At 51.5% G+C, this 22746-nt stretch overlaps 9 protein-coding genes across 9 annotated transcripts; 7 read left to right on the top strand and 2 right to left on the bottom strand.

Annotated features, from left to right (window-relative positions):
- Window positions 1-650: 650 nt before the first annotated feature.
- Window positions 651-4801, top strand: CC1G_01048 (hypothetical protein; the record flags this gene model as incomplete). The annotated part of the gene is made up of 13 exons (XM_001832934.2): window positions 651-930; window positions 1035-1564; window positions 1621-1680; window positions 1733-1928; window positions 1997-2529; window positions 2625-2719; window positions 2774-2923; window positions 2980-3104; window positions 3168-3394; window positions 3460-3579; window positions 3656-3875; window positions 3987-4268; window positions 4327-4801. 13 exons carry the CDS (start codon window positions 651-653, stop codon window positions 4578-4580), a joined length of 3072 nt encoding a protein of 1023 aa, XP_001832986.2. The 3' UTR covers window positions 4581-4801.
- A 362-nt stretch (window positions 4802-5163) lies between these two features.
- Window positions 5164-8650, top strand: CC1G_13857 (hypothetical protein; the record flags this gene model as incomplete). The annotated part of the gene is made up of 14 exons (XM_002911776.1): window positions 5164-5589; window positions 5643-6522; window positions 6581-7047; window positions 7069-7162; window positions 7225-7358; window positions 7419-7513; window positions 7568-7666; window positions 7720-7816; window positions 7870-7972; window positions 8028-8086; window positions 8147-8160; window positions 8214-8270; window positions 8328-8610; window positions 8645-8650. The coding sequence occupies 14 exons, from the start codon at window positions 5164-5166 to the stop codon at window positions 8648-8650; spliced, it is 2814 nt and encodes a 937-aa protein (XP_002911822.1).
- Window positions 8651-8866: 216 nt separating this feature from the next.
- Window positions 8867-9636, top strand: CC1G_13856 (hypothetical protein; the record flags this gene model as incomplete). The annotated part of the gene is made up of 2 exons (XM_002911775.1): window positions 8867-9492; window positions 9555-9636. 2 exons carry the CDS (start codon window positions 8867-8869, stop codon window positions 9634-9636), a joined length of 708 nt encoding a protein of 235 aa, XP_002911821.1.
- Window positions 9637-11020: 1384 nt separating this feature from the next.
- On the top strand, window positions 11021-13813 carry CC1G_01046 (hypothetical protein; the record flags this gene model as incomplete). The annotated part of the gene is made up of 1 exon (XM_001832932.2): window positions 11021-13813. One exon carries the CDS (start codon window positions 11021-11023, stop codon window positions 13811-13813), a length of 2793 nt encoding a protein of 930 aa, XP_001832984.2.
- Window positions 13814-15049: 1236 nt separating this feature from the next.
- Window positions 15050-16220, top strand: CC1G_13855 (hypothetical protein; the record flags this gene model as incomplete). The annotated part of the gene is made up of 5 exons (XM_002911774.1): window positions 15050-15093; window positions 15305-15482; window positions 15722-15814; window positions 15980-16083; window positions 16205-16220. 5 exons carry the CDS (start codon window positions 15050-15052, stop codon window positions 16218-16220), a joined length of 435 nt encoding a protein of 144 aa, XP_002911820.1.
- A 416-nt stretch (window positions 16221-16636) lies between these two features.
- CC1G_01045 (hypothetical protein) lies at window positions 16637-17354 on the bottom strand. The gene is made up of 4 exons (XM_001832931.2): window positions 17316-17354; window positions 17092-17260; window positions 16862-17025; window positions 16637-16801 (listed from the first exon to the last, which is right to left on the bottom strand). The coding sequence occupies exons 2-4, from the start codon at window positions 17141-17143 to the stop codon at window positions 16721-16723; spliced, it is 297 nt and encodes a 98-aa protein (XP_001832983.2). The 5' UTR covers window positions 17144-17260; window positions 17316-17354; the 3' UTR covers window positions 16637-16720.
- A 700-nt stretch (window positions 17355-18054) lies between these two features.
- CC1G_01044 (hypothetical protein) lies at window positions 18055-19167 on the top strand (the record flags this gene model as incomplete). Its single annotated transcript, XM_001832930.2, has 4 exons — window positions 18055-18196; window positions 18264-18340; window positions 18391-19076; window positions 19131-19167. Exons 1-4 carry the CDS (start codon window positions 18121-18123, stop codon window positions 19165-19167), a joined length of 876 nt encoding a protein of 291 aa, XP_001832982.1. The 5' UTR covers window positions 18055-18120.
- Window positions 19168-19587: 420 nt separating this feature from the next.
- On the top strand, window positions 19588-20136 carry CC1G_01043 (hypothetical protein; the record flags this gene model as incomplete). The annotated part of the gene is made up of 1 exon (XM_001832929.2): window positions 19588-20136. The coding sequence occupies one exon, from the start codon at window positions 19588-19590 to the stop codon at window positions 20134-20136; it is 549 nt and encodes a 182-aa protein (XP_001832981.2).
- Window positions 20137-20581: 445 nt separating this feature from the next.
- On the bottom strand, window positions 20582-22037 carry CC1G_01042 (hypothetical protein; the record flags this gene model as incomplete). Its single annotated transcript, XM_001832928.2, has 5 exons — window positions 20582-20961; window positions 20988-21210; window positions 21264-21500; window positions 21552-21888; window positions 21949-22037. 5 exons carry the CDS (start codon window positions 22035-22037, stop codon window positions 20582-20584), a joined length of 1266 nt encoding a protein of 421 aa, XP_001832980.2.
- Window positions 22038-22746: the final 709 nt, after the last annotated feature.

Below are 22746 nucleotides of genomic sequence, written 5' to 3'. Positions count from 1 at the left end.
TTGCGAGCGCCTAGTTTCCGGAACAGACTTGAGACGTTGGCGACGTTCCTGTGACGCATTCGTAATACGGATATGTTACAGAGACCGAATCTGACAACAACGTGCCAAGCGCGGATGTATGATGGCCTGGGAAGCGAATTGGGTGATTCGCAACTATGAAGGCCTTCGAAACGAGCCAGGTTCTCGAAAAAAAGGCGAGAAAATGAGAGGAAAACATGGAAAATGGAGGAGCGGAGGGGGTCACTTGGCGGTATTAACTCCACATCGATTAGATTAGAAAGTGAGACAGATCTCCGATCTGGAAAGGGTAAGAATTCGAGCGGCGCTTGAAAGGTGAAAGGCGGCATCAACACGTTGTTGAAGGGATAACTCTTCGGCAACAACGAAGTTGAAGAAGACGACAGCGAGCAACCCAGTAAGAACCACGTCTGGCGGGTCGATTATGGCTATATACTTACGATTCTGTGCAGAAACAGAGGCGAAAGAGACTCTGAGAGGAGTATTTTGGTCGGTTGTTGATTAATTGACTAAGCAGGTTTACCAGTTCGGAAGAGGGGATTGGTTGAATCGGCGGACCAGTTCGCGGGTGAATCGAGCATTCCAACAGAGGACGAGAAAGTGTTATAATACCGGAGAAGTCCACACTAGCGATGTCAGCTCCTCCCGGAGATCCTGTCCCTCCTGCTGCACCTCCCCAGCCGTTGCCGCAACAGCCGCTGCCGACCACTCCGCCCCAGGCAGCGAAGCCGCCGTCCACTGGAACCCAAAGGCGCACCCGGCAGAGACCAAAGGCAGCCGACCCTCCTGCCACACCCCAGGACTCAGACAAAGCCCAGAACTCTGATTCTCAGCAGCAAAAGTCGGCACAGGACCAGCCGCAGCCGTCGTCACCTGCTCCCCCGCCGCCCCCGCCAGCTCCCCCTGCACACTGTGAGTCCCCATCATCAATCCACCACAAATATAAATCCCGCTTTTTGCCCTTCAAAACACACAACTCCATCTTAAAAACAATTACTGATGCAAGTCCTAAACAGCCCACCACTATCCTACTCCTCCTGGGCCTATATTTCAGCCCTACCACCATCCCTATCCCATTATGAATCCAACATACCCCATCAATGGCCCCGGCCCCTACGGTCAACATCCCCACCCACAGTACATGGCACAGCATCCTCAGGTTCCTCAGAACCCGAATCCTCCACAACATCCTCAGTATGCATACTCCATGCACCCAGCTGCTTATCCCCACCACCCGAGCTATGCCACATACCCCCAGTACCACCAGCCCATGATGATGTATCCCCCGACTCCCAGAGCCGGCCCCCAGACTCCAGACCCTGCCCAGCAGCAGGTATCGCCGACCCCGCAGTCGGCACCCGTCCCCCCACAGATTCCGTCCGTCTCAGCCGTGACTGGCAATAAACGGAAGAGAAAGGAATCTGGTCGCGGAGACAAAGGCTCGGACGACGAAACCGCCGCATCTAACAGCGACGCAGGACGCGCTCAACAGTCCTCTCGTGCCCAGCAGCCCATGCCCACCGAAACCAAGAAACGCACAAAGACTGTACGTATCATTTTCTTTCTGTCCTTTGAATCGCGGCTGATAGCATTCCTGTTCAGCAACGTGCCTGCGACTCGTGTCGAAGTCGAAAAATTCGCTGCGACATCTTGCCAGAGACGGTAGGAAAACACGTCACCGGGTCCGAGTTACCTCACTGACAATACAACTCAGGATCCACCCATCTGTCAGCATTGCAAGCAGTATTCATTCGAGTGTACATTCTTCCTTCCCATTACGGAGACTCGATTCAAGAAGAAGAAACTTGAAGAAGAGGCCGCCAACCAGGAAAGGGAAAAAGCGGCCGCTGCTTCAAGTTCAGCGACTGCTGCTCAAGAGCCCCAGGCGAAGCGTGATATAGGGATCATCGGTAGGTTCATAGGGCCAACAACGCCTTCTCTACTCTTCGCTTTTGTTCGGACTCATATAACACCGTAGGGCCGACTTCTCCAATTTACCTATTGCATTCTCAAGCTAGCGTCCATTCGAAGGTCTACGAAAACTATGATCAGCGCCATCACCACAGTTTCACCGTGGGCGAGGGTGGCGACGGTATGATTCGGATCCAAAAACCAACAACAGAAGAGCAACAGGTTTGCCATCCCAGACCCCTTGCTCATGTGGATTCAGAGGTCATCCAGACCTTGGTCAATGCCTATTTCACCGATGTTGCCCCCATCCTTCCAATCATCACCAAAGCAGAGTTCCTGGCAACCCCAAGTCCGCCGCCCATCCTTCTTTACTCAATGTGCCTGGTTGCTGCAGCGCGACGCGAAGTCGACCACGGTATCTTCGATTCTATTAGACATATTGTCAATAGTATCATCAAGGCCGACGATGTTCTCTCGGAGGCGAAGCTTGTCAACGTCCAAGCCTTGCTTATTCTTTCCATGACTGGCGATTGCCACTCACAATTCGTCCCAACGGCTTTGTCAGCCCTGTGGATCAGACTGGGAACTGCTATTCGAATGGTACGTTGATATTCGCGACTTCTTTTTCCTTCTTTCCGTCTTTGTTTTTGGCACCCCTTGTGATTGGTTCAGTTTATCTTGACATGGGTATTTAGGCACAGGACTTGGGACTTCACCGAGCGGAATCTGTAAAACATGACATCGAACAACGACGTCGTCTCTGGGCGGCATGTCTTATATCGGACCGTTGGTAAGATTCGTATTTCCCTTGTTAATGTGTTTGGAAAATGCTGATTCATTTCAGGGTAAGCATCGCCTATGGTCACCCATACCTGATAGACGTATTGGACTGTGATGCCCGTCTGCCATCCTCCGGAGACCCCAACGACCTCTACTTGGACGAGCTGGTGCGACTCAGCATCATATTAGGCCGAGTACAGAAAACCATATACACGTGAGTCGGACGGTTACGGACCTAATTCAAAGCAGCTTACAGAACGTCGTCCTTAGACCATCTGGACTCAATTTCACCACTGATGACATGCTATACGAACTACTCGCTGATATCCAGCGCTGGAAGGAGGGGCTTCCTGACCATCTGAGATTCAATGGGCCAGACACACCTCATCACGCTGGTACGTGACGATCCATGTCTGGGCAATTAACAGCAGAATCTTGATGCCGTTTCTCCACTATAGGTCTTCTTCACCTTCTTTACGCATGCGTGTGCATGATCTTTTGGCGTGTATTCATGCGAATCAGCTACACCGTTCCAGCCCATCTCAAATTCAGTTTGACGGTGGAGCAATGGACCGAATTGGTTACAATTACGGCGGAATGTATCGACTGGCTGGACGCCCACGAACGACTCTATGACGTGTGGTTATTGGTCGCATACGCCAGTACTTCCCTCGCCCTCGTACAGGTATGACAGTTTTTTTTCCTTTCCGAGCTTCAAACATCCTTCTGATAACCAGTCTCGTGATTCAGTACCACACCTTTATCCGAAGGAAGGATGCTGAAGCTCAAGGCAAACTGAAAAAGCTTCGGGATTGCGTTCGAAGATGGGAAAGTGCCATTTCACCTGATCATATGTCTACACGACGCAAGGTAAGCCTCCTTCATTCTCGTGTTCCGATCTATTCCCTCGGAACGGTTCTGCTAACTCCAAACGTTCGTTGCGTAGACTGCGGAAATTATTTCCTTGTTGTACGAGGCCACTCAGGGGCCACCTATGCCCATGGAAGCACCAGCGCTGAACCCGACTGGTGGGGTTACTGGCAAGCCACCGGTCATGCTTGATTATCGCAAGGATCCCACCAGGCCAGGTGGAGGTGTATTCATTGTCCAAGGAAACTCTAGCCGTGACGGGCAGTTCAAAGATGTTCCCGAAGGTACCATAATAAGTGCGTCTTCCGATGACGACGCTGCTGGCTCCAACGATGGTACGGCCTGGCGTCGTTCATCGCTCATGTTTGATAACAGCAGGGAGCTAACATACTCTATTTTACCTCTAGGTGAACAGTCTGCACAGGGTGGTACCGAGATCATCCCCCCAGCAACTTCGACGACTTCTGCCCCCCTTGTCAACTTCACTCCTCTCAATGTTACGGGATCTGCAGGAAGAGGGTCGCAGAGTTATAACGTCAACCCGGCGATGAACGTGGAAGGATCTCAATCCGGATCCGTGCAAGTTATGAACATGCTGGACGCTTCGCAGTCGGGAAGCTCCATGGCTGATCTGGCTCTCGCGGACAACGGGTTCTTGGAAGGCTTGCCTGGTGGGATGTTTGATTGGAGTGGGTATTTGTTCGGCTTCTAGCGTGTTTGATCTCTGACTTTAACCTTTCCGTGCAGATCAATGGGATGCTTTCTTTGCTCGATTTACGGGTCAAGGCAATGCGAACGCCTTTGGTGCAGGGAATCACCAGCAGCAAGAAGTCCAGCAGCAGCAGCAACAGCCACAACAGCAACAAGTCCAACAGCAGCGGCAGTACCAACCATCACCGCAGCAGCAACACCAACAACAACCGCCATTGCAGCCACAGTTACAGCACGCTCAGCATCCTTCATCTCCGCCTCATAATCTACCGCCGCGGTTCGCCACCTAAATCGTGTACATTGTATTACAACCCTGTCTCTTGGACTTCCCCGGACTTTCGACTCCTTTGTTTTTACTCCTGACATACTCCATTTTGCGTAGGGTTTGGACTAGCAGGCAGCTCGGACTGTCTTTCCCCCCAAACCCCCAGCTATTCTGTAAAATTAACCTACATCAGCGCTACTTACTGTATGTAAACCCGGCTCCCCGAATGAGATACCAGTGTGCAGAGCTTTGTACCTATCTCTTTTGTGTCGACTTTTTTTTAGCGAACCATTCCTAAGCGCCCCTCGACGTAGGCGTCGGGTAACCAAAGCTTTGATCATGACGCCATCATCTAATTCAAAAGGCTTGTGTTGGTTCCGCGGCAGACAGACCACACAGGCCGCCTCTTTCTCCACTTGATGCACGGCATTCACGACGTGGAGGCCAACTGTGGACACTATCGTTTGTTCTGATACTTCGTTGAAGGTTTCTGTCGTGGGGTCGTTGTTCACCACCAGTAGGTCTTTTTTGGCTCTAAACCTTGCCCTCGATCGGCTACTGATTTCGGATTGGCTTAGCGTAAATAAGAGCCCCTCAGGTTGGGAGGCATGAAACGGTTTTTCGCAAAGGCTTCCAAGCCGTTCGCGATAAACACCAACGTCAACAACAAGGCTTCAACGGAGGATGAAACGACTGAAGCTGGAGCTTCAAGACAGCAACAACCCCGTGCAAGTACGAGTTCGAATAGGTCGTCTGCGACGGCGACGGCGTCGCACACGACTCCGGGATTGAAGCCTCGCGATGTACTTCCGGCGGTCCCACATCCTCGACCGTACGACCATCTGGCGATCCTACCGACACAGAATGGGTTATTGATTCGGCCGTACATCCCTGGACACTCGAAACGGAGGAATCCTGTGTCTACGCATGTGAAGATTTCGTGGAGGACGGCTGAGATTGTAGAGCTCGAGGATGCGAGTGTGGCTAAATCTCCTGAAGAGGATTGGACGGAGAGTGTGATTGTCTATGGGATTGTGGGTGTGCTTGAACTGTTTTCTTGTGCGTTGCTTTTTGGTTTTTTTGTCAGGTAACCGTTCATCTACTTACTGAGGAGGGAAATTCCAGGTTCATATTTGCTGGTTATCAACTCGAGGGTGGAAGTTGGAAATGGTGTGTTCATTCATCGTTGGGCTCTTCACTTTACACTGAGGCCCTTCCAGTCCTTGATCCAGCCAATACTGTCTATCTATTGAAGGGTGTTACGGCTATTCCACTCGTTGAAGACCGCGCACGAACGGTCATATCCGCCCTTGCTTCAAGGAACAACGCCCTCGCCCGACCTTCCCTTATCCACAGCACCCTTACTTCGGATGATGTCCTCAGTGCAGGTGTCCAGTCCCCTCGAGAGGGAGAATCTATGCCCAGGTCGTCTTCACCAAAAGTCCAATTCGCAGCGGATACGGATGTCAAGATCATGACTCCCGCGTTGACTCCCGTGGCTACACGCGAAGACGATGGGGTAGAGGAAGCACGTCTCGATCTGAAGGATGCGACTCTCCTCGATCCAAAGGATATCGAGAGGCCGCCTTCGTCTCAATCCATCCGCTCGGACATCTCCAGTCCTTCGTCCGAGAACTCTATGATCAAGTCTCCGGTGTTCAAAACCCTGGCTTCGCGTTTGTCGTTCTGGTCTCGTCTATCCAAACGTCCTCCCAGTGTCGCCCCTACGCCGTCGGAATTTGAGTTCCCCATGACGATGAACCCTTCAAGCATCAGTGAGGAGAGGGAAGTGTTGGATAGTTTGATGGCGAAGGAGGAACCGCACAAGGTTGTTGAACAGATCGTTCAGGCAACTGCACCTCCGCCGACATCCAACGAAGAGAAGCACAGAGAGCTAGAGGAGAAGGTTGTGCGGGAGTGTATCAGTCAGTTGACAAAAGGGTGTATGTATTGGGCGTACAACTTTGGTGAGTGGACTTTGACGTTGCCGACGTTTAAGTGATTTTTCTGAACCCGCTCTTTTAGACATAACTCGGTCGCTTCAACACAAGCAAGAACAGATCGCCAAGTCGCAGAAGCAACATGAACTGCTACACGGTCTCGGTGCTCTCCCCAAAACGGATTCCGGAGTCTACTCGCCTTATCCTAAGGATGGGGAGAAGGTTTCACCCCTGGCCGAGCCCTACCCCACCCTACCGCTTTGGAGACGCGTCGATAGACAATTTTGGTGGAACGAATGGATGGCAAAGCCTTTGGTTGATGCCGGACTGCATTCCTACGTCCTTCCCCTAATGCAAGGCTATTTCCAACCGGCGGTGTTGACTGTTCCACCCGGTCCAGGTGAAGAAGAGCAAGAAGATGTGATAGTGAACTATATCATCATCTCTCGCAGATCACGACATCGCGTCGGCCTGCGGTATCAGCGAAGAGGCGTTGATGACGAAGCCCAGGTCGCTAATTTCGTAGAGACGGAGACTATCATGAGAGTGGAGGTGAGATTCTTGCTTCTTCAGTCCTTCCTTGACATCATGGCTAATGAATTCGCCCGTTATTCTCAGCGAGAGAAGCGACAGAATATCTTTAGTTACGTCCAAATCCGAGGATCGAGTGCGTTACTATTTATATCGGACCCAGGGAGAGATGGGCGCTGACCGAACGTACCCCCACAGTTCCTCTGTTCTGGACGCAATCCGGCTATAGCCTGAAACCGCCACCTGTGTTGGAATCTGATAGAACGCATCAGCAGCACTTGGATGCACTTTCGAGACACTTTAAGAGAACAATCCCAGTCTATGGACCGCACGTTCGTGTCCTTGTATTCTATTCTAACCAGTAAAGCTAAATTCGCTCATGGGTGTTCTAGACTATTGTTAACCTCGCAGAACAAGGAGGTCGGGAAGGGCCAATCACACAGGCGTACCGGGAATATGTCGTTGAATTTGATAACAAGGATGTCCAGTAAGGCTACCTTTCTTCTTGTGTCAGTGATTATGCTTATCGAGCTTTTGATAGATATTGTGAATATGATTTCCATCAAGAGACGAAGGGCATGAAGTATGAGAATATCAGCAAACTGGTCGACTCGATGCAGCGTGTCTTCGAATCCCAAGGGTGCGGTTTCGGGCATCTTGATCTCTCCCCCTGACATTCTAAATTAAGCACAGGTACCTTTGGATTTCGGATGACACGGTCCTATCCCATCAGAAGGGCGTATTCCGAGTCAATTGCATCGATTGTCTGGACCGTACCAATGTGGTGCAGGTATGCCTTCCATATCGTACTTCTTTTGTCCACAAGTCGTGACTCCATTCTAGTCGGCATTTGCCAGATACGTTCTGAATCAACAGCTAAGCGCTGTCGCCTTGTTAACGCCTTCTGTGACTGGAGGCATTGAGACTGATTTGATTTTTAATGATGGTATGTTGTCCCGAGCTATTCTATTAGATACATCCTTGATGCTGAGGGCGTTTAGTCTGGGCAAACAATGGAGACGCGATCAGTCGAGCTTATGCTGGCACTTCTGCTCTGAAGGTGCGTGGTTGCTAGAAATTTAGAAGACACTTCCAAAATGCTAACTTGTCCATTTGACAGGGTGACTTCACTCGGTAAGCACAGGATGTTCAGCGTCTTTCTGACAGTGGCTGATAGGCGAATGCAGAACCGGAAAGCGGGATCTGAGCGGGATGCTCAACGATGGTGTTAATTCGCTGGCACGGTAAGCCATTGTCTTTCGACTGACCACTGTGTACCTCATTCAATCTCCTTAATCTAGAATGTACACCTCAACTTTCAGCGACTGGTTCTCCCAAGCCGTCATCGACTTTCTGCTCGGCTGCCGAACAAAGAGCGTCTTTTCGGAGTTCTTGCTTAGGCTCCAGACGACGGACCCGAGAGACCTTATCAGACTTTCTAAGATTCGGGCAGAGGCTATTGCGACTGCGACGTCGCGCGTGCTTCCTGAAGGAGAGAGGCTGATTTCTGGGTGGACGTTGTTTGCTCCCGAGGAGTTGAACGCCAAGGTTGCGGAGAAGTTTGAGGAGAAGGTTTTGTTGTTGGTGAGTTTCCTTATCTCCTGCATTGCGTTATCAGAGCTAATGTGGTTTGAATAGAGCATGAGAGCTTTGTATATTGTCGTAAGTTGATATATACTGACGCCTCACTGGTCGCCATTTACTGATGAAGACATCCGAAGAGCTACGATTATACCCTGGAGAAGGTCAAACTATATACCCGTGTTCCACTAGGAGATATCGTCAGTGTCACGAAAGGTACTGAATCCTTGGAACCTTGTTCAAATGAGCGATATCTGATATGCCGCCAGGCGCCTACATCCTATCACCTCTAGAAGAAGCCAGTCGCGACCCGGAGCAGAACTATGGCTTTGTTGTAACTTGGCTCACGTCCCACCAAGAGTCCCGGGCTACAAGCTATTCCGTCCGAAATAACCTGGATTTGGGATCCCTCTCTGCTCCCACATCGCCCACCACGCCCGGCGGTCAGACGAGCCCACGTTACCCTATCCCTTTGAAATCGCCGGTGGGCGGTACTACCAGCCACTCCCAGCCTTCGAGCCCGATATCCCCGACAGCACCGGGACCTCTTACCTCTCTGATCGCTCGAAATTTGGCGTTGAAGAGGAACAATACACTGCCGAGCTCGAAAGGGACGAGCACAACCGCTGCCACGGGTTTAGCGGCGCTGGGGAACAGCACGTATATTGGTGCTGCTGAAAAGTCGTTTGCGGCCTTCAAGGTGTTGCCGATTGATCCTGCCAGGATTCGAAGGTCGAGCAGTGCGTACTCGGAGATGTCGGATGAGTTGAAGGAGGCGTCGAACTGTAGGGAGGCGGCAGAGATGATTGTGGATACTATCCAGCGAGCTTGTGAAGATGTTGGGAATGGGCATCCTGCGTTTGTTATCGAGGAGGATATCGTTAGGTGAGCTTTTGTCTCATCATCTCGCATGTTGATCTTGTATTAACTGATTGGAACATTTATAGTCTTGCGGAAGCACAGCGTATGACGAGTGTGTATGCGAAGATGGAGTATGGGGTCAAGCGACTGTTGTGGTTGGGAGGCTGAGCGCTGAGGGTGATGAAACGTTCCTGTATCATCTTCGTGATGATAGTGATTCTTCATGATAATAATCGTGTACTGATGACCATGTATGTATTGACGATACGGCTCCTGTGGGCCTACTTATCCGCATGGACTTTTCGAGGCCTATTTCCTTACGATCTGTAATGTATATTAGGGTGTTGTAATCCTTCTTCCGTCTTGTGACTTGTGATCCGTCGAAGAGAATGCGTCATTGCGGTTATCTTCTTCCCTCCTTCCTTCTTGGATACGGCGATAGCGCTCAGAGATTATTCGACGGATGTCTTCCTTGTGTGCATGCTCTGCATACAGGAGTAGATCAGAGGACTAAATTAGGGACGTTATTTGTTATGCGCCGGTGACTTACTTGAATGGCATGAGCGGCAACTAAGTTGATTGGACTGACAGATGCACAAGGAGAGCCGATGAGCAAACGGTGCACATGCAGTCCGAGAGGGCCTTGTTCGTAGAAGGGGGGAACGGGACAAGACAAGCAGTCAACTGGAATGTGATTTGAGGTGACTGACTGTCCAGCTTGCGTCTAGTTCAGGCTAGACGTTATATGGCAGGCAGGTATAAGTCAAAGTCGGATAGGCTCCGAGACGTCGACGAATGCGCGAAGCTTTCCTCCGCCAATAGAAATGAACCCAAGCTCGAAATAGAGTTGGTATTGACCCCAGTGAATCATCCACGACACCAGCCTGCGGCGTGTCGTAATGGCACTTCATTTCAGCATCTTGATCGAAGACTGTCGTTACAGAAGTGCGGTCCCTTGGAGAGAAATGAAAAGAGAGGCTTTTGCAGTCGCGGTCAAGATGATTGTTGAACTCGGTCGCCTCATGGTGGGCAGACTGCGGCTGAAACAAGTGATGTCGTGTTCTTTTGCGTTCTTGGAGAAGTGTCAGAGCCAATGGTGACGTGTGGGTGTTTCTTCTGTTGAGTGTAACCCTTCTCACAGCATGGAGGTTATTGCAAGGTGTCGTGGGTTATCTCCAAAGCAACAGAAGCCTGTCGAGTGTCGAAGGCAGTCGAGCATAGCGAACTCCGGGGATTTGTTTGTTTCTCGGATTTGGTCGGACGCAATAGTGAGAATCGAAGTTGGTGGTGAATGGGGATTTTTTGGGAAAGGGTTGGTTGCTCTTGTCGATGATGTGCCCACATCCTATACCCAACTAATTCTTTTCAGCTTGCCCTTGTCTCGCCGCCACTCGAAGCGTGTATCATACCCGGCATTCCGCACACCCCATTCAACCGCTTTTATGCCAGCGCAGTCCTCAGCATTCACATCTGCCTATCCCTGATCGCACGCTGGACGTTCTAAGCATCCCACACAGTCCTTACATCCAGCTACAGTCCTTTTATACACAAAATGGCTTCAGCAATGCTCGCTCCGGCGCCTGGAGGTCCAGGAAGAATATCCCAGCTGCTCCCGACCGTCAAGTGTTCCAACTGCAATCAGCCCGTACCCCTCAGCGAACTCGGAGACCACGTTTGCGCACCAGCACCCCCAGTTCCAACCCTACCAAAGCCCTCGATTTCACCACAAGGTGCCAACGCACTCTTGCCAGACAGACTGAGGGGTCGAATTCCGTCGCCTGGAGGCCCGCCGAACCCGAACGGCCAGCCATTCGCAGCACCACCGCCAGGCCCTATGCCCCCGCCCCAGCAACCGCGAATGGGATCAGCAGTAGATCGACTTCGAAACCCCAACAATGGTCCTAATGGCCCACCACCACCACCGAGATCAGGACCACCTATGGCTGGGGACAGAGGACCAGGCTCCCCGCCAATGCAGCCACCACCGCTGATAATGGATGGAGGAAGGGCGAGGAACGCGTCGATGTCAGCGGGCTACGGGCCTCCGCCACCGGTGCTGGGAGGAAGGGATAGGGCAGCTTCGTACAATGCGCCTCCACCCATGGACCCACGATTCCTTCCTGGTCGGATCGGCGGTCCTCAACAACAACCCAACTCGCCCCCTGGTGCTGGACCTATCCCTCCCAACCAACGGAGTCCAGCCGTGAGTCCTCGTTTGCCATTCAATGGTCCACCAGGGCCAGTGCCCCGAAGCGGACCTTCCCCTTCCCCTTCGTTCGGCCCAATGACGCGCAACGTGCCTTCACCGGCTCCTTCCATGGGTCGTGGCCCTCCACCGAGCGCTTACCCTCCTCGAAACGGCCCTCCACCGCAAGGTCCTCCACCTCCAGGACCACCTCCTCCGGGAGGTCCGGGTATGCGACCTGGGATGCCGCCTCAAGGCCCGCCAGGAGGCCCACCAGGCATGCGACCAGGAATGCCTCTTCAGGGTCCCCCACCGCCGATGGGCGGTCCTCCTCCACCTCCAGGCGGTCTTCCGAATCGCACGGCAAGTCCATTCATTAACGGTCCACGAATGATGTCCCCGGCGCCTGGTGGTCCTCCAGGTGTACCCTTTGGTGTTCCCCCACGTTCGTACACACCAGGTGCTCCACCTCCAATGATGCCACCGCCGCCTCCGCCTGGACAAATGATATCCGAAACAGACATCGACACCAAATCAGGTGGGGAGGCTGGAATGGCAGGTGTTGGGCGCCGAGGATTCGCAGCAGCCGCCCGTGCCGCTATGTTTGTTGCACCACTCAATAGGTCTCTTGCCCCGCAACCCCAACCGCCCAATCATTTGCAGGCGCCGTCGAGCCTAGGCAAGTTACATCTATTTGATGCTGATCCTGTTCCATCATTAGAACTAATGACACATATAACAGCAGGTGATGCGCAAAGCTCTCTTCCACAGCCAACGTCGCCTCTAGCACAGTCTCACTTCCCCGAGTCCCGAGATCCTTCCAACGATACAATGGCCAAAATACCAAACCCGCCTAGCAGGATCGACACATCTGTTGAGAATCCTTCGATATCCCAAGGCAAGAGCCCTGTCGATCGTGACAAAACACCGCTCGCAGGCTCCAACACTCCAGCCTCGCCTTTCGGCATTCGCCTTCCTTTCTTCGAAAAGCTGAAGAACAAGGGGCCATCTTCCAACTCCCCCGAAGCGACGCCGACTGCAGCCAAACCTCCTAGTGACTTCCCCGACGGTTCCAGCAACGCACACAACCGCACGATTAGCAAGGCGTCTGAACGAACAGAATCAGACTATAGTGGACTTGCCTACGCAGACTCTGACGACGATGATGATGCCAAGAGCGGAACAAGTGGTTGGAGTGGTCGAGGTAGGAAGCAATCGTTGCCTGCAACCCCCATGCCAGCGAACGCAGCCTCCATTGCCAGAGCAGCAGGTGACGACTACCGAGGAGATCCCACTGAGAAACGCAGAAACCATTCGCGCAACGGTTCCGAGTCGTCCGCGTATTCATCGTCCTCGAGCGTCGAGTTGGGAAGGAAGAGGACGAACTCGTCCGCGATTGCGCACGCCCTGGGTTTATCACAGACCCCACCGAGCGAGTATTCTAAACTTGGTGGACCAGGGTTGAAACCTCTGGGGAGAAGTACAAGCAACAGCAGCAGTCGAAGCGCCTATTCACGTACCACAAGTATGGCTCCTGGCAACGGACCAAACGCCTTTGATCTTCTCGAGCGATCTCTGTTGAAGGATGATGACAAGGCAACTGACCTTGTCAAGAGTAAATCAACTAGTGCCGCTCACAATCGTACGAGGACGGCCAACGGTACAAGCATCAGTGCCAGCGTGCGAGGGACAGAATACACAGAGTCTGACGATGGCACTGTGGGCCTCGGATACGCCACGACCCAACGAAGCAAGACAGTACAGGGCGTTACCTCTCCCGAGTCCAAGCCCATCAAGTTGCCAACTCGTTCAAAGACGACCATCGCGGAGGATCGAAGCTCGACTGTCGAGGCACTTAGGGTGAAGAAGCGTGCCAAAGTCTGTGTCAAGTGTAGGAAACATATTGAAGATGGAAGGTGGATTCAGGTGGATACTGGGAGCATCCTGTGTGAGAGGTGTTGGAAGAACATGTATCTCCCCAAGGTAGCTATTCTCAGCATATCAGTGATCCCTGATACCCATGCTGAAATCTTTGACAGTGTCGGCGCTGTAACTTACCGATCGAGAGGCAAGCGGTCTCCTCCTCCGATGGTCAACTCAAGGGCAAATACCATAAGGAGTGCTTCAATTGCCATACATGCAACGTACGTCACCTTTTAATCTTGTGTTTCATCGACGTTCAATCTGATCCCATTTACTTTGCCCTTCATCAGAAACCGTTCCCCGACAAGACGTTCTATGTGTTTGATGGCAAGCCCTTCTGTGCCTATCACTACCACGAGGCGAACGATTCTCTGTGTGCCGCCGCTCGTTGTGGTCAACCGATTGAGGGTCCATGTGCGGTCTCGCACGCGGGTGATAGGTATCATCCAGAGTGCATGACGTGCGAATATCCCGGGTATCCCGAATGCCGTGAAAGGCTCGAGGAATACTGGGAAGTCGATGGAAGGATGTTGTGCGAGCAGCACGCGACCATGTCGAGCGATAACGATTACGATTCGCAGTGGGCATCCAACTCCAAGGCGATGAAGCGTGTTACGAGGTTTATCGATTTAACTGGGGGCGCTGGGAACAATAACGACCCTGCTGCCCAGGATAGTGATAGTGGGTTAAGATAAACCTTATACCCCCTTTTTAATTCCTTTATTGTGATCTTTTCTGGGACGGTTTGATTGGAAGATTATCTCTTCGAGCTTCGTTTAACTCACATTCCCTACGTCTGTTTTTGACATGTCTACCCCCCATCCCCAAAGCTAAACTTCTACCCCTTCTGTTCCTGCTGCTCGTTTAAATCTTTTGCGATACCTTTTTATATCCTCGTTCCTGACATTTTGACCATGTAAAGTTTGACCTCGGTTCTTTCCTTCTGCGTTGACTCTGGTTTCTTTTGGGATTCTTACTGTTTCTTCTTTTCTTTTCTTTGTCTTTTTCTCTTCAGTTTCTGACATTCCTGTAAGCTATTCCCCAATCTGCTCCGTCTCTCTCCAACATGTATCCTATGCAATCTCTTCCTCCGTCTTTTGAGTTCTTCCAGATTCATTCTCGTTTCTTTTATCTATCTTTTCTATTTCCTTCATCTTTGTTTTGGTTGGGACCATAGTAAGTATACCGTAGTACTGTTTGATTCGCCGTTCTCTCCGCTCCTTAACTCGTTCCCTCCGCGTGAACGAACACACCATCTGTGTATCTATCTAATCTACAACTCGACTTTTCGTGATCTACATCGAAATATAATGACGCGTTTCTATGTATGGGGAGGAGGTTGGTGAGATTGTCCGAGTCTCCATCTGAAGGTGAGTACTTTCGAGTCCTTAGGACCTCCGAATCTGAATGCCTTGTAGCCTTGCTCCACGTAGCAATTATGACGGCGACAGCTCTTCGAGTCAGCGGAGAGCTATGCGTCCACGATTCTCTCATCACGAAATGGAGGCACCGAGCGGGTATCACTAGTCGCCACGCAATACCGCCTCTCGAAGGGCTTCCCTCGTGTAGAATCGAGGATTCGAAGGGGGATTAACCTCGCGGGACGTCACTACTGCTGCAAATCCCTTCTGGAATCTGGCTTAGTTTCCATTACTTTTGGAAGGATATGGTGCACGGAGTCTTGGGGTATGCCCTGATGACCCATTTCTATGGCCTTCCTTTTCGTAGGGAGACGTCGTTGGGTGACTCTTATAAATACGAGGGCAAAGTGGGAGTCCGTATGGATCGCGGGTGTCGCGGTATAAAGAGGAGGGGTTCTTGTGTCGTTAGGTACTCCTTTGGTTACTTGGCTTCGCGATCATTAAGAATGGTGAACTCGCTTTTGATTTTGGTGGGGTTCCTCTTGGTACGTCGCGTCTTTATTGTGGAGGGATATCAACTAAGTTAGGGCCTGGTCTAGGCTGTCAGCGATTTGGCGCTAGTACTAGTCTCTGCCGCTAGCACAGTCCTTTCGTATCGTGATTGGAATTCGTTGGGCTGCTTTAGGCGCGTCTGGTTTGGGGTAAACTCCTACTTGTGCTAACCTTTTTGAACCGGCTTTTTTACATAGGGATGCTGATCCCCGGAGACTGCACTACGTCGTAGGAAGTGCACAAAGCAGGACGGTCGAGAAATGCTTGGAGATATGTTCTGTCGGGGGATTCATACTCGCTGGCGTCGAGTATGGCATGGAATGCTGTGAGTGGGTTCTGGGTCGTTCATACGCTTTCAGCCTGGCGAACCTTTTTCTCAGATTGCGGCAACTCGATTTTATATGACTATGGGGCGCTCCCTGAAGAGGAATGCTCGACGCCTTGTTCTGGGAACAACAGCACCTTTTGCGGAGGTGTTGATGCGATGCAGGTCTTTCTCAAGGAGAATACGCCATATACGACTGGCCCTGCGACGATTGTTTCGACCTATGCCAGTGCCCCTGGTAGGACTTGGCACGTCACTGGGTGCTGGGTGTACGTCTGCCTTTGTCTGTGTGCTTGCCTGCTCGCCTCTTGACGTAGTTGTTTGCCTTTACCAGTGACGACATCACTTCTCGGAAATTACCTTTCTATCCCGGAGCTGATATTTTTGCAGAGGAGATGACGGTTGAGAAGTGCATTGATGCTTGCGCTATGGTTGGGTATACGAGTGCTGGACTTGAATATGGACAGTATGTGGTTGATGTTTGGTTGGAATCGAATTACACTTACCGATCCTGGAACCTTGGAATGATTCAGGGAATGTTGTAAGTCGTTTCGTGGGTGTTTAGCCATCATTCGTTGGATGTTCACCTTGTTTTGTAGGGTGCGGAGATGGTGTCCCAGATGGAGAACAAGACTCGAGTGGGTGCGGGATGCCTTGTCTTGGTGATGGATCGCAGGCTTGCGGGGGCCCTTACCGCTTGTTGACGTATACGTTAGCATCTAGGGGTTGAGACGGATTGGTTTTTGGCTCTTGTACTTTCCGGGGCCGTAGCTGTATATGCTTCCGAATCAGGACCCATCGTAGCTTATGCATATAACACCTTTTGCCTCGGACCAGATACAAACACGGGTATATCGATTTCGGGGAGACCTTGGTTATACAGAAACGTTTCCATTGTCGTTGAACTTATGCGAATTTGGCATCGATTATCTCCTTCGTCAAACCTTCTGGCCCATCCCTGACTTCTATCACCTTGCTCACGTCCGCCTGTATAGTGTCAACAGCAATGAATCAGTGGAATCATTCAAGTCTGGCCTACGAACGCACCGTGTTCTGGAAATTCAGCAGGGCACTTGCGTGAAGCGTGAGCAACCCGATTTCGCTGGATACGGGTGCCCAGTTGATCAGCACGAGTGGGAAGGACTTTCTCCCGTCCTTGTGCTCGAGCTCATATGATAGGACGACGTAGCGAGGAGAGTTCTCTGGTAGCTCTAGAGAGCACAATCAAGAGTCAGCTCTGCCTACCGTTCAAACTAAGGAGATCTCCAGATACACACCTTCTGCAAGTTCCTCAATGCTAATATCATCGAGTTGCTCAACCTCCTCCATCGCCAGCTTCGCCTTGTTGATCTTGATGACCAGCGCTGCGCTTCCAGAGTTTCGCCTGGCAAACCTGAACTTCCTCAGTGAGTCCTTGATGGACTGGGGGATATCGACGGTTTGCGACTAGATCTTTATTGTCATTCCTGGTGTTTATGGCCAGTGCATTTAGGGAACTCGCCATTGTGTGGATGAAGGGGATGAAGCTGCTGTGGTTGTTGAGGACAAGGTGCGTTGGCTCATGACGACAGGGGCACTTAACGGGGCTTGTGATAAGATAAGATGGTGATTTTTGATCTTATCTGTGCCGCGTATGTTCCTGCAATCGCGTTGGTTTTCTTCAAATGAACACTCTGCTTGCCAATACCCAACCAACACCGGTAATTTAGTAACTGGCTAAGGCTCACCATTGACTATATAATTGGCGTCGTCGAACAGTTGGGACTCGAAGCCAATTTCCAGCGCCATGGCCTCCCGTCAGGCTGGTGGACATGAGATATCCTCAGGCTCCCCACTTCATCCCACCAACCTCGGTACCGACACATTCCGGTTTGACACTGGCCGCCTGAAGGAACGAGGATCACTGTATGTAGTCCAGTGTCTCCGACGGTCTATTGCCATGCTTCAAGAAGGCCTCACCTCGTCCCGCACATTCTAGTAACACGGCATGACTGTGAATTCAGCGTTCCCAATAATGATACGAGGATTTCTCCCCCCACGGCATATTCGACCATTAGTACTTTGACTGATCAAAAAGCATTTCGATCGTCAGGGAGCGCGTTCTGGAAGATCTGGAGGAAACGCGGAAAATGAGGGAAAGTTCATTTGGCATAGTCAGAAATTCAGGGGCGCCCTATATATTAGATAAGTATTGGCTGATCGCATGCACTGGACACCACAAGGCATTTTCGCCCTCACCACCAACCTATCACCAAGCCACCTAAGACCTTCAACCCTATTTTGAACTTATAGACCTAGTTGGCGCGATGAACCGTGGTTCCCTGGATGAAATTGCAGCGACCTTGCCTTTGCCACTCTCTGAAGACATTGCAGTTGCCCTTGGTACGTGAAGTAGGCTATTCAGGCATTTGTAGACTGGTTGTCTTATCCGAATCACTCTGGTGGATAGGGCTGAAGCGTAGCGCGTTGGGACCCGACAAAGAGCCTAAAAGCCAGGTCGAAATTATGCGCACGATAGACATATTCGTCAGTTTGTATCCCTTGTCAGCGTTCCATCCTTATACCGCATCGTACAGACTTCACGAATAAAACGTGAACACGAAATTCAACAAGACGTGGTCTATTCTCGATTTGCTGCACTCTATCTGCCAGCCACTGTCGACAAGTTTCTAGACCCTCCACCCCTTCCCGCCAATGCTCCTTGCTACATAGCTCCAGGGGTGAAGCTCACGAACGAGATGTACGCACTCAAGGGCCCCTATACAGACATGATAATTCAAATCCATCACCTACCATACTTTGCCAAATACCTTCGTTCTTCGCACCCAAATGCTGCCAACGGCAAACGTTTCACGGAAGTGCTTGCCACCCGCCTGGCCGACCTCGCCCCTCTGTTCGAGTCGCGACTTTCACCATCAGCCCGTAACGTTTCGATCGAAGAACGTACATCCTACAAGAACCTGATCGGGGATGTGTGCCAGTTGCTGAGTAGCATTCTAGTTGATATGAGCAAGGAGAAGGACAGGGCACAAGCGATCGTTGCTCCCGCCACGAAAGCCAGACTTATCCCGTTCCTGAAGAAATGGGCCTCCCGCTATCCCCGAGAATTTGTTGGGGACACGACTGGGAGGACTGTACTACTGTTGGAGGAGAATATTGCGCTTCTGAAGATGGTGCAACCCATGCGCCGAACTTTCAAAGGCTCCGCTGGGTGTGCAATGATCGGGTGTCCTGCGACCAGTAACCTCAAGGCCTGCAGCCGGTGAGTCGCCTCTCTTCCCCAGTAATGTCCGCGTAACTGAGCAACCCCTCACAGTTGTGTCACTACTCGCTATGTCAGTCCTGACATTTGATCCAACCGGTCCTTGCTGGCAGTTCCGCTAATTCTTCCTTTGCAGTGCTCCCCAGAACACCAAAAAGCACACTGGAAATTCCCTCTTCACCCACACAAGGAATATTGTCATCGAACGGAGTACTAACTCAGGCCGGCCTCTACAACCAATACCACGGGTGGATGTGAGTGGCATGGTATACGCTTATGCCACAGAGATTAACAAAGGGAAGTTCTTTGATACAGGATGGAAACAAAGGCCTTGTGTCCTTTGGTCGACATAAAGCCTTTCGACACAGTTTCTCGATATTTAGCTGTACTATACAAGTGGAACATAACATCTGGGTTCATCCAATTCTATTTTTTGTTTACCTTCACCCTGCCCTCAGACGAACCCATGCCGACCCGACTTGGCTTCCCAGAGTACCAACACCCACCAAAAATGGCCCTCATAACCGGCCACTTTACTCTTGTCAACGATAGGCACCATCGCATTCCGCAATATCGCTACATCCGAGAGCCTCACGAAAAATCGACTGCCAAAACAAGCCCCCCTATCATCATCGACACCATTAGCACCACCTACCCCTCCGAAGGCGTCTCCATCGCCGAGCTCGTCTGCACCGATATCTTCGATCTGACAAGATTTATAGCGGGAGGAAATGACTTGGTGATGAGGCGGAGCGGGCCTAATCCGATCAACTTTCGAATCTGCTGGCCAGGCTACCACCCGTCACCCCCATTCGTCGTCGAAGTAGCATCCGGAAATGGGCAGTGGGAGATTACGCGCGCGGAGTTGGCAAAGGACATTGCAATTAATATTGTAAAGTTCTTGGGTATGTTGCGTCAAGACGCGATGATACAAGGGGCCGACCCGCGATACAGTCTCTATGGCCTACCCTCAGATGCCGAGGAGCGTCTTCGCATTGTCTGTCTGCGCAACATTAGTGGTAGAGATTGGCAGGCAGATATCGACTTTTGCCCTTTCTGAAGGAGTGGTATCCACTTGGATTTTTACGCACACTCTGCATCTCGACCAAGTGTAGTTCTGTCCTTGGACAGGCCAGAATGGCTTGTATTTTAGAGTGTAAATTATGAGACACAGACTTTCTTTCCCGCTGTGGGATCTCAGCCATGAGGCGGGCACGACATTGGTTTTAAGCGCCCATTGCCGAGCGGGGTTTGATTTTGCTTCGCAGGCGCTTCCTAGGAAATGGAGTTGCAGTCGGGGCCGTACCCACCTCGCATTTATGCATCTCGATCAGTGTTCTCAGAGAGAATCTGGGGGTACCCGTCACACAGACGAAAGTGAAGGTAAACCTGATAGATCTGTTGGAGCTCAGCCCGTCAACGAGCTAACAAGTATAAGGATACTACACGGTGTCCCATCAAAGGGATTCAGCGAAAGGGAACTGTATCGTGTCCTCCCCACTTCTTTAGAGGTACCCTCTGCCTTTCCTCCTCAAAACCTGCTTCGCGGCTGCCTCGCCCGCCTTGGTTCCCTCATCAGAGGCGAATTGGAAATGAACGCCGACGAAAACGCGGGAGTCACCGTTCTCTTTGGCCGCCTGGGAGAGAGAGGTGAAGGTGCGACTGATTGGGCCAACGTTATTGAACATGACATGGCTGGTGAGGGTGACTGGCGGGTCGAGTTCATCACTGCCGAGGTGGTTCCTGAGAACCTCGACTGCACTACCACCGAAGACGGCGTGTCCTGACAGGTAATCTTGGTGGCCTGGGTTGGGGAAGAGAGGCTCCCACGACGGGTCCCTGAGACTGTTTCCAGATTTGAGGAAGACGCCAGGGTAATGGAGGGCTGTGATAGGGCGCCATGCGTTGTACTGCAGAATACGTCAGTAATTTCTTGGTGAAAAATCTGAGCAGTTCTCCCACTCGCCTTGTTCTTAGTGTGCGTCGAAACGATAGCAGCATTAGCAAGGGCCCAGTTTAGCTTGGCGTAGAACTCGGCGGACTTGAGGACGCTGTCCTTCAGGGAGTCCCCGATGATAGTAGTGGCATATCGATTCCACGCCGTGATGGAAGACTCGAGCCAGAAGTAGCCGATCTGAGAAAGCGTCAAGGTTCGTTCAGCGCAGAACTCAGTCCATGGGCTCTTACCTCTGTTTCATCAGCAGTGCGTGTGCTGTTGGTCTTGCTCCCCTTCTCCTTCACCTGTAGCAAGAATTTCTCGTAGCCATCATCAGTGGGAGATGGAGGAGGTCCCCACTCAGGGACCTTCTCGACGCCACCCCATGGTCGAAGCTGTCCGCCGTGCTGAGCCGCAGGGAATGGGTTGTTGGGTGGCGTGGGTTGGTACACACCAGGTGCTGGTGCCTGCCACTCGTAGCGTTTGTACTGACCTTCCGTTAGCCTCGTCGAGCAAGATTGAAAGTTGCGAAGACGTACCCTCCCGTAACCGTCTCCTGCACGAGCTCTCGTCACCTTTGCGGCGGCAGATTCGCCGATCCTCCTGGCAATGCTGCTCTCGGAAGATGTGGGGGTGATGATATCCTCAATCTCGGTAAGATAAGAATCAATCGTCTGATATTGGAGGTCGTATAGCGAAGCCAGCGCGTCGTGAGCAGCGTAGCTGACAGATAACTGTTGGACAGCCCTGGGATGTCGCGAAGCATCTTGGGCTGCGGCAAGGATCGCAGTCTGAACAAATGCACCGGCGTAGGCTTCATAGTAGCCACCCTGTCGAGGGTTAGTTGCGTTGATAGACCAGGTTGTTCTCAGGTTCCTAAATTGATGCCATAAGAGCTCAGAACAAGTGAAAAAAACTGACGCGTAAAGGACTTACCAGTACTGGACTATGTCACCGGGGTATGGGGCCGCTAAAGCTGTGCCAGCCGAGACGGCGAGTAACGCGAAGACAGCCAAGGTGCGCATCTTCAAGCAACCGAGAGAAAGCCCCTTTGTCGATGAGGAGTAGGAATCATCCCGATCCAGTATTTATAGAAAACGAGAATCAATGACTCCGTCTAGCATGCACTTTGTTAGATCGCCCAGAACTAGCATTTGTCCGAATCAAAGCGCAAAATGTTGTGCTTCCTTTCGGCGTCGCATTGGGAGAAGAGAGGACCGCGACATTGACAGGCGGTTCTTTCGGCAGATGCGATGTCGCCAGGTACTTGGGAATTCAGATTCTGCTAGGATTGCCTCCGTTCTGGAGGTTTTCGACGCGGTAGCTGCTGGTCCTGAAGAAAAAACAGGGGAGACAAGTCGTATCGACTTACCGCCATTTACCCCGAGCCGAGACTCCGCCGGTAAGAATCAGTACGACCTAGCACAAGTTTCTTTTTTCCTCTGCTCATCTGGTGACCGGTCAGCCCGCGTGATGGTTTACCTGGTGTCTTTCCATAGATCAGAAGGTCAGAAGCTCGAGTCGTCGAAGTTCTTTGCCATTTGGCAAATTAAGCAACGTGGCATTTAACATTCGTCAAGCTTGCGAAATTCAAGGCGGAGACAGAGGGAAGTGAACAGCGCACAGAAATCCGCCGCTGTCAGAGAGCAGCACTGAGCTGGAACGAATGGGGAAACCAGGGAAACCATCCAGGCTTTCCTTGAGAATGCAACAGGTAATCGGAAAGTCGTGCAT

The sequence above is a fragment of the Coprinopsis cinerea genome (assembly GCF_000182895.1).
Source record: "Coprinopsis cinerea okayama7#130 chromosome 2 map unlocalized cont3.2, whole genome shotgun sequence".
In the NCBI taxonomy this organism is placed as follows: Eukaryota; Fungi; Basidiomycota; class Agaricomycetes; order Agaricales; family Psathyrellaceae; genus Coprinopsis; species Coprinopsis cinerea.
The sequence above is the reverse complement of the archived record's forward strand: the minus strand, read 5'-3'. Positions and strand labels throughout refer to the sequence as shown.

What these genes read in the sequence shown, in the direction of transcription:
- CC1G_01045 (XM_001832931.2), bottom strand. Translation starts at nt 17,143, where the DNA reads ATGGAGGAGGTTGAGCAACTCGATGATATTAGCATTGAGGAACTTGCA. An exon ending in CATTGAGGAACTTGCAGAAG is followed by an intron (nt 17,026 to 17,091) that starts GTGTGTATCTGG and finishes TGTGCTCTCTAG; the next exon opens with AGCTACCAGAGAACTCTCCT. An exon ending in TGCTGAATTTCCAGAACACG is followed by an intron (nt 16,802 to 16,861) that starts GTGCGTTCGTAG and finishes GACACTATACAG; the next exon opens with GCGGACGTGAGCAAGGTGAT.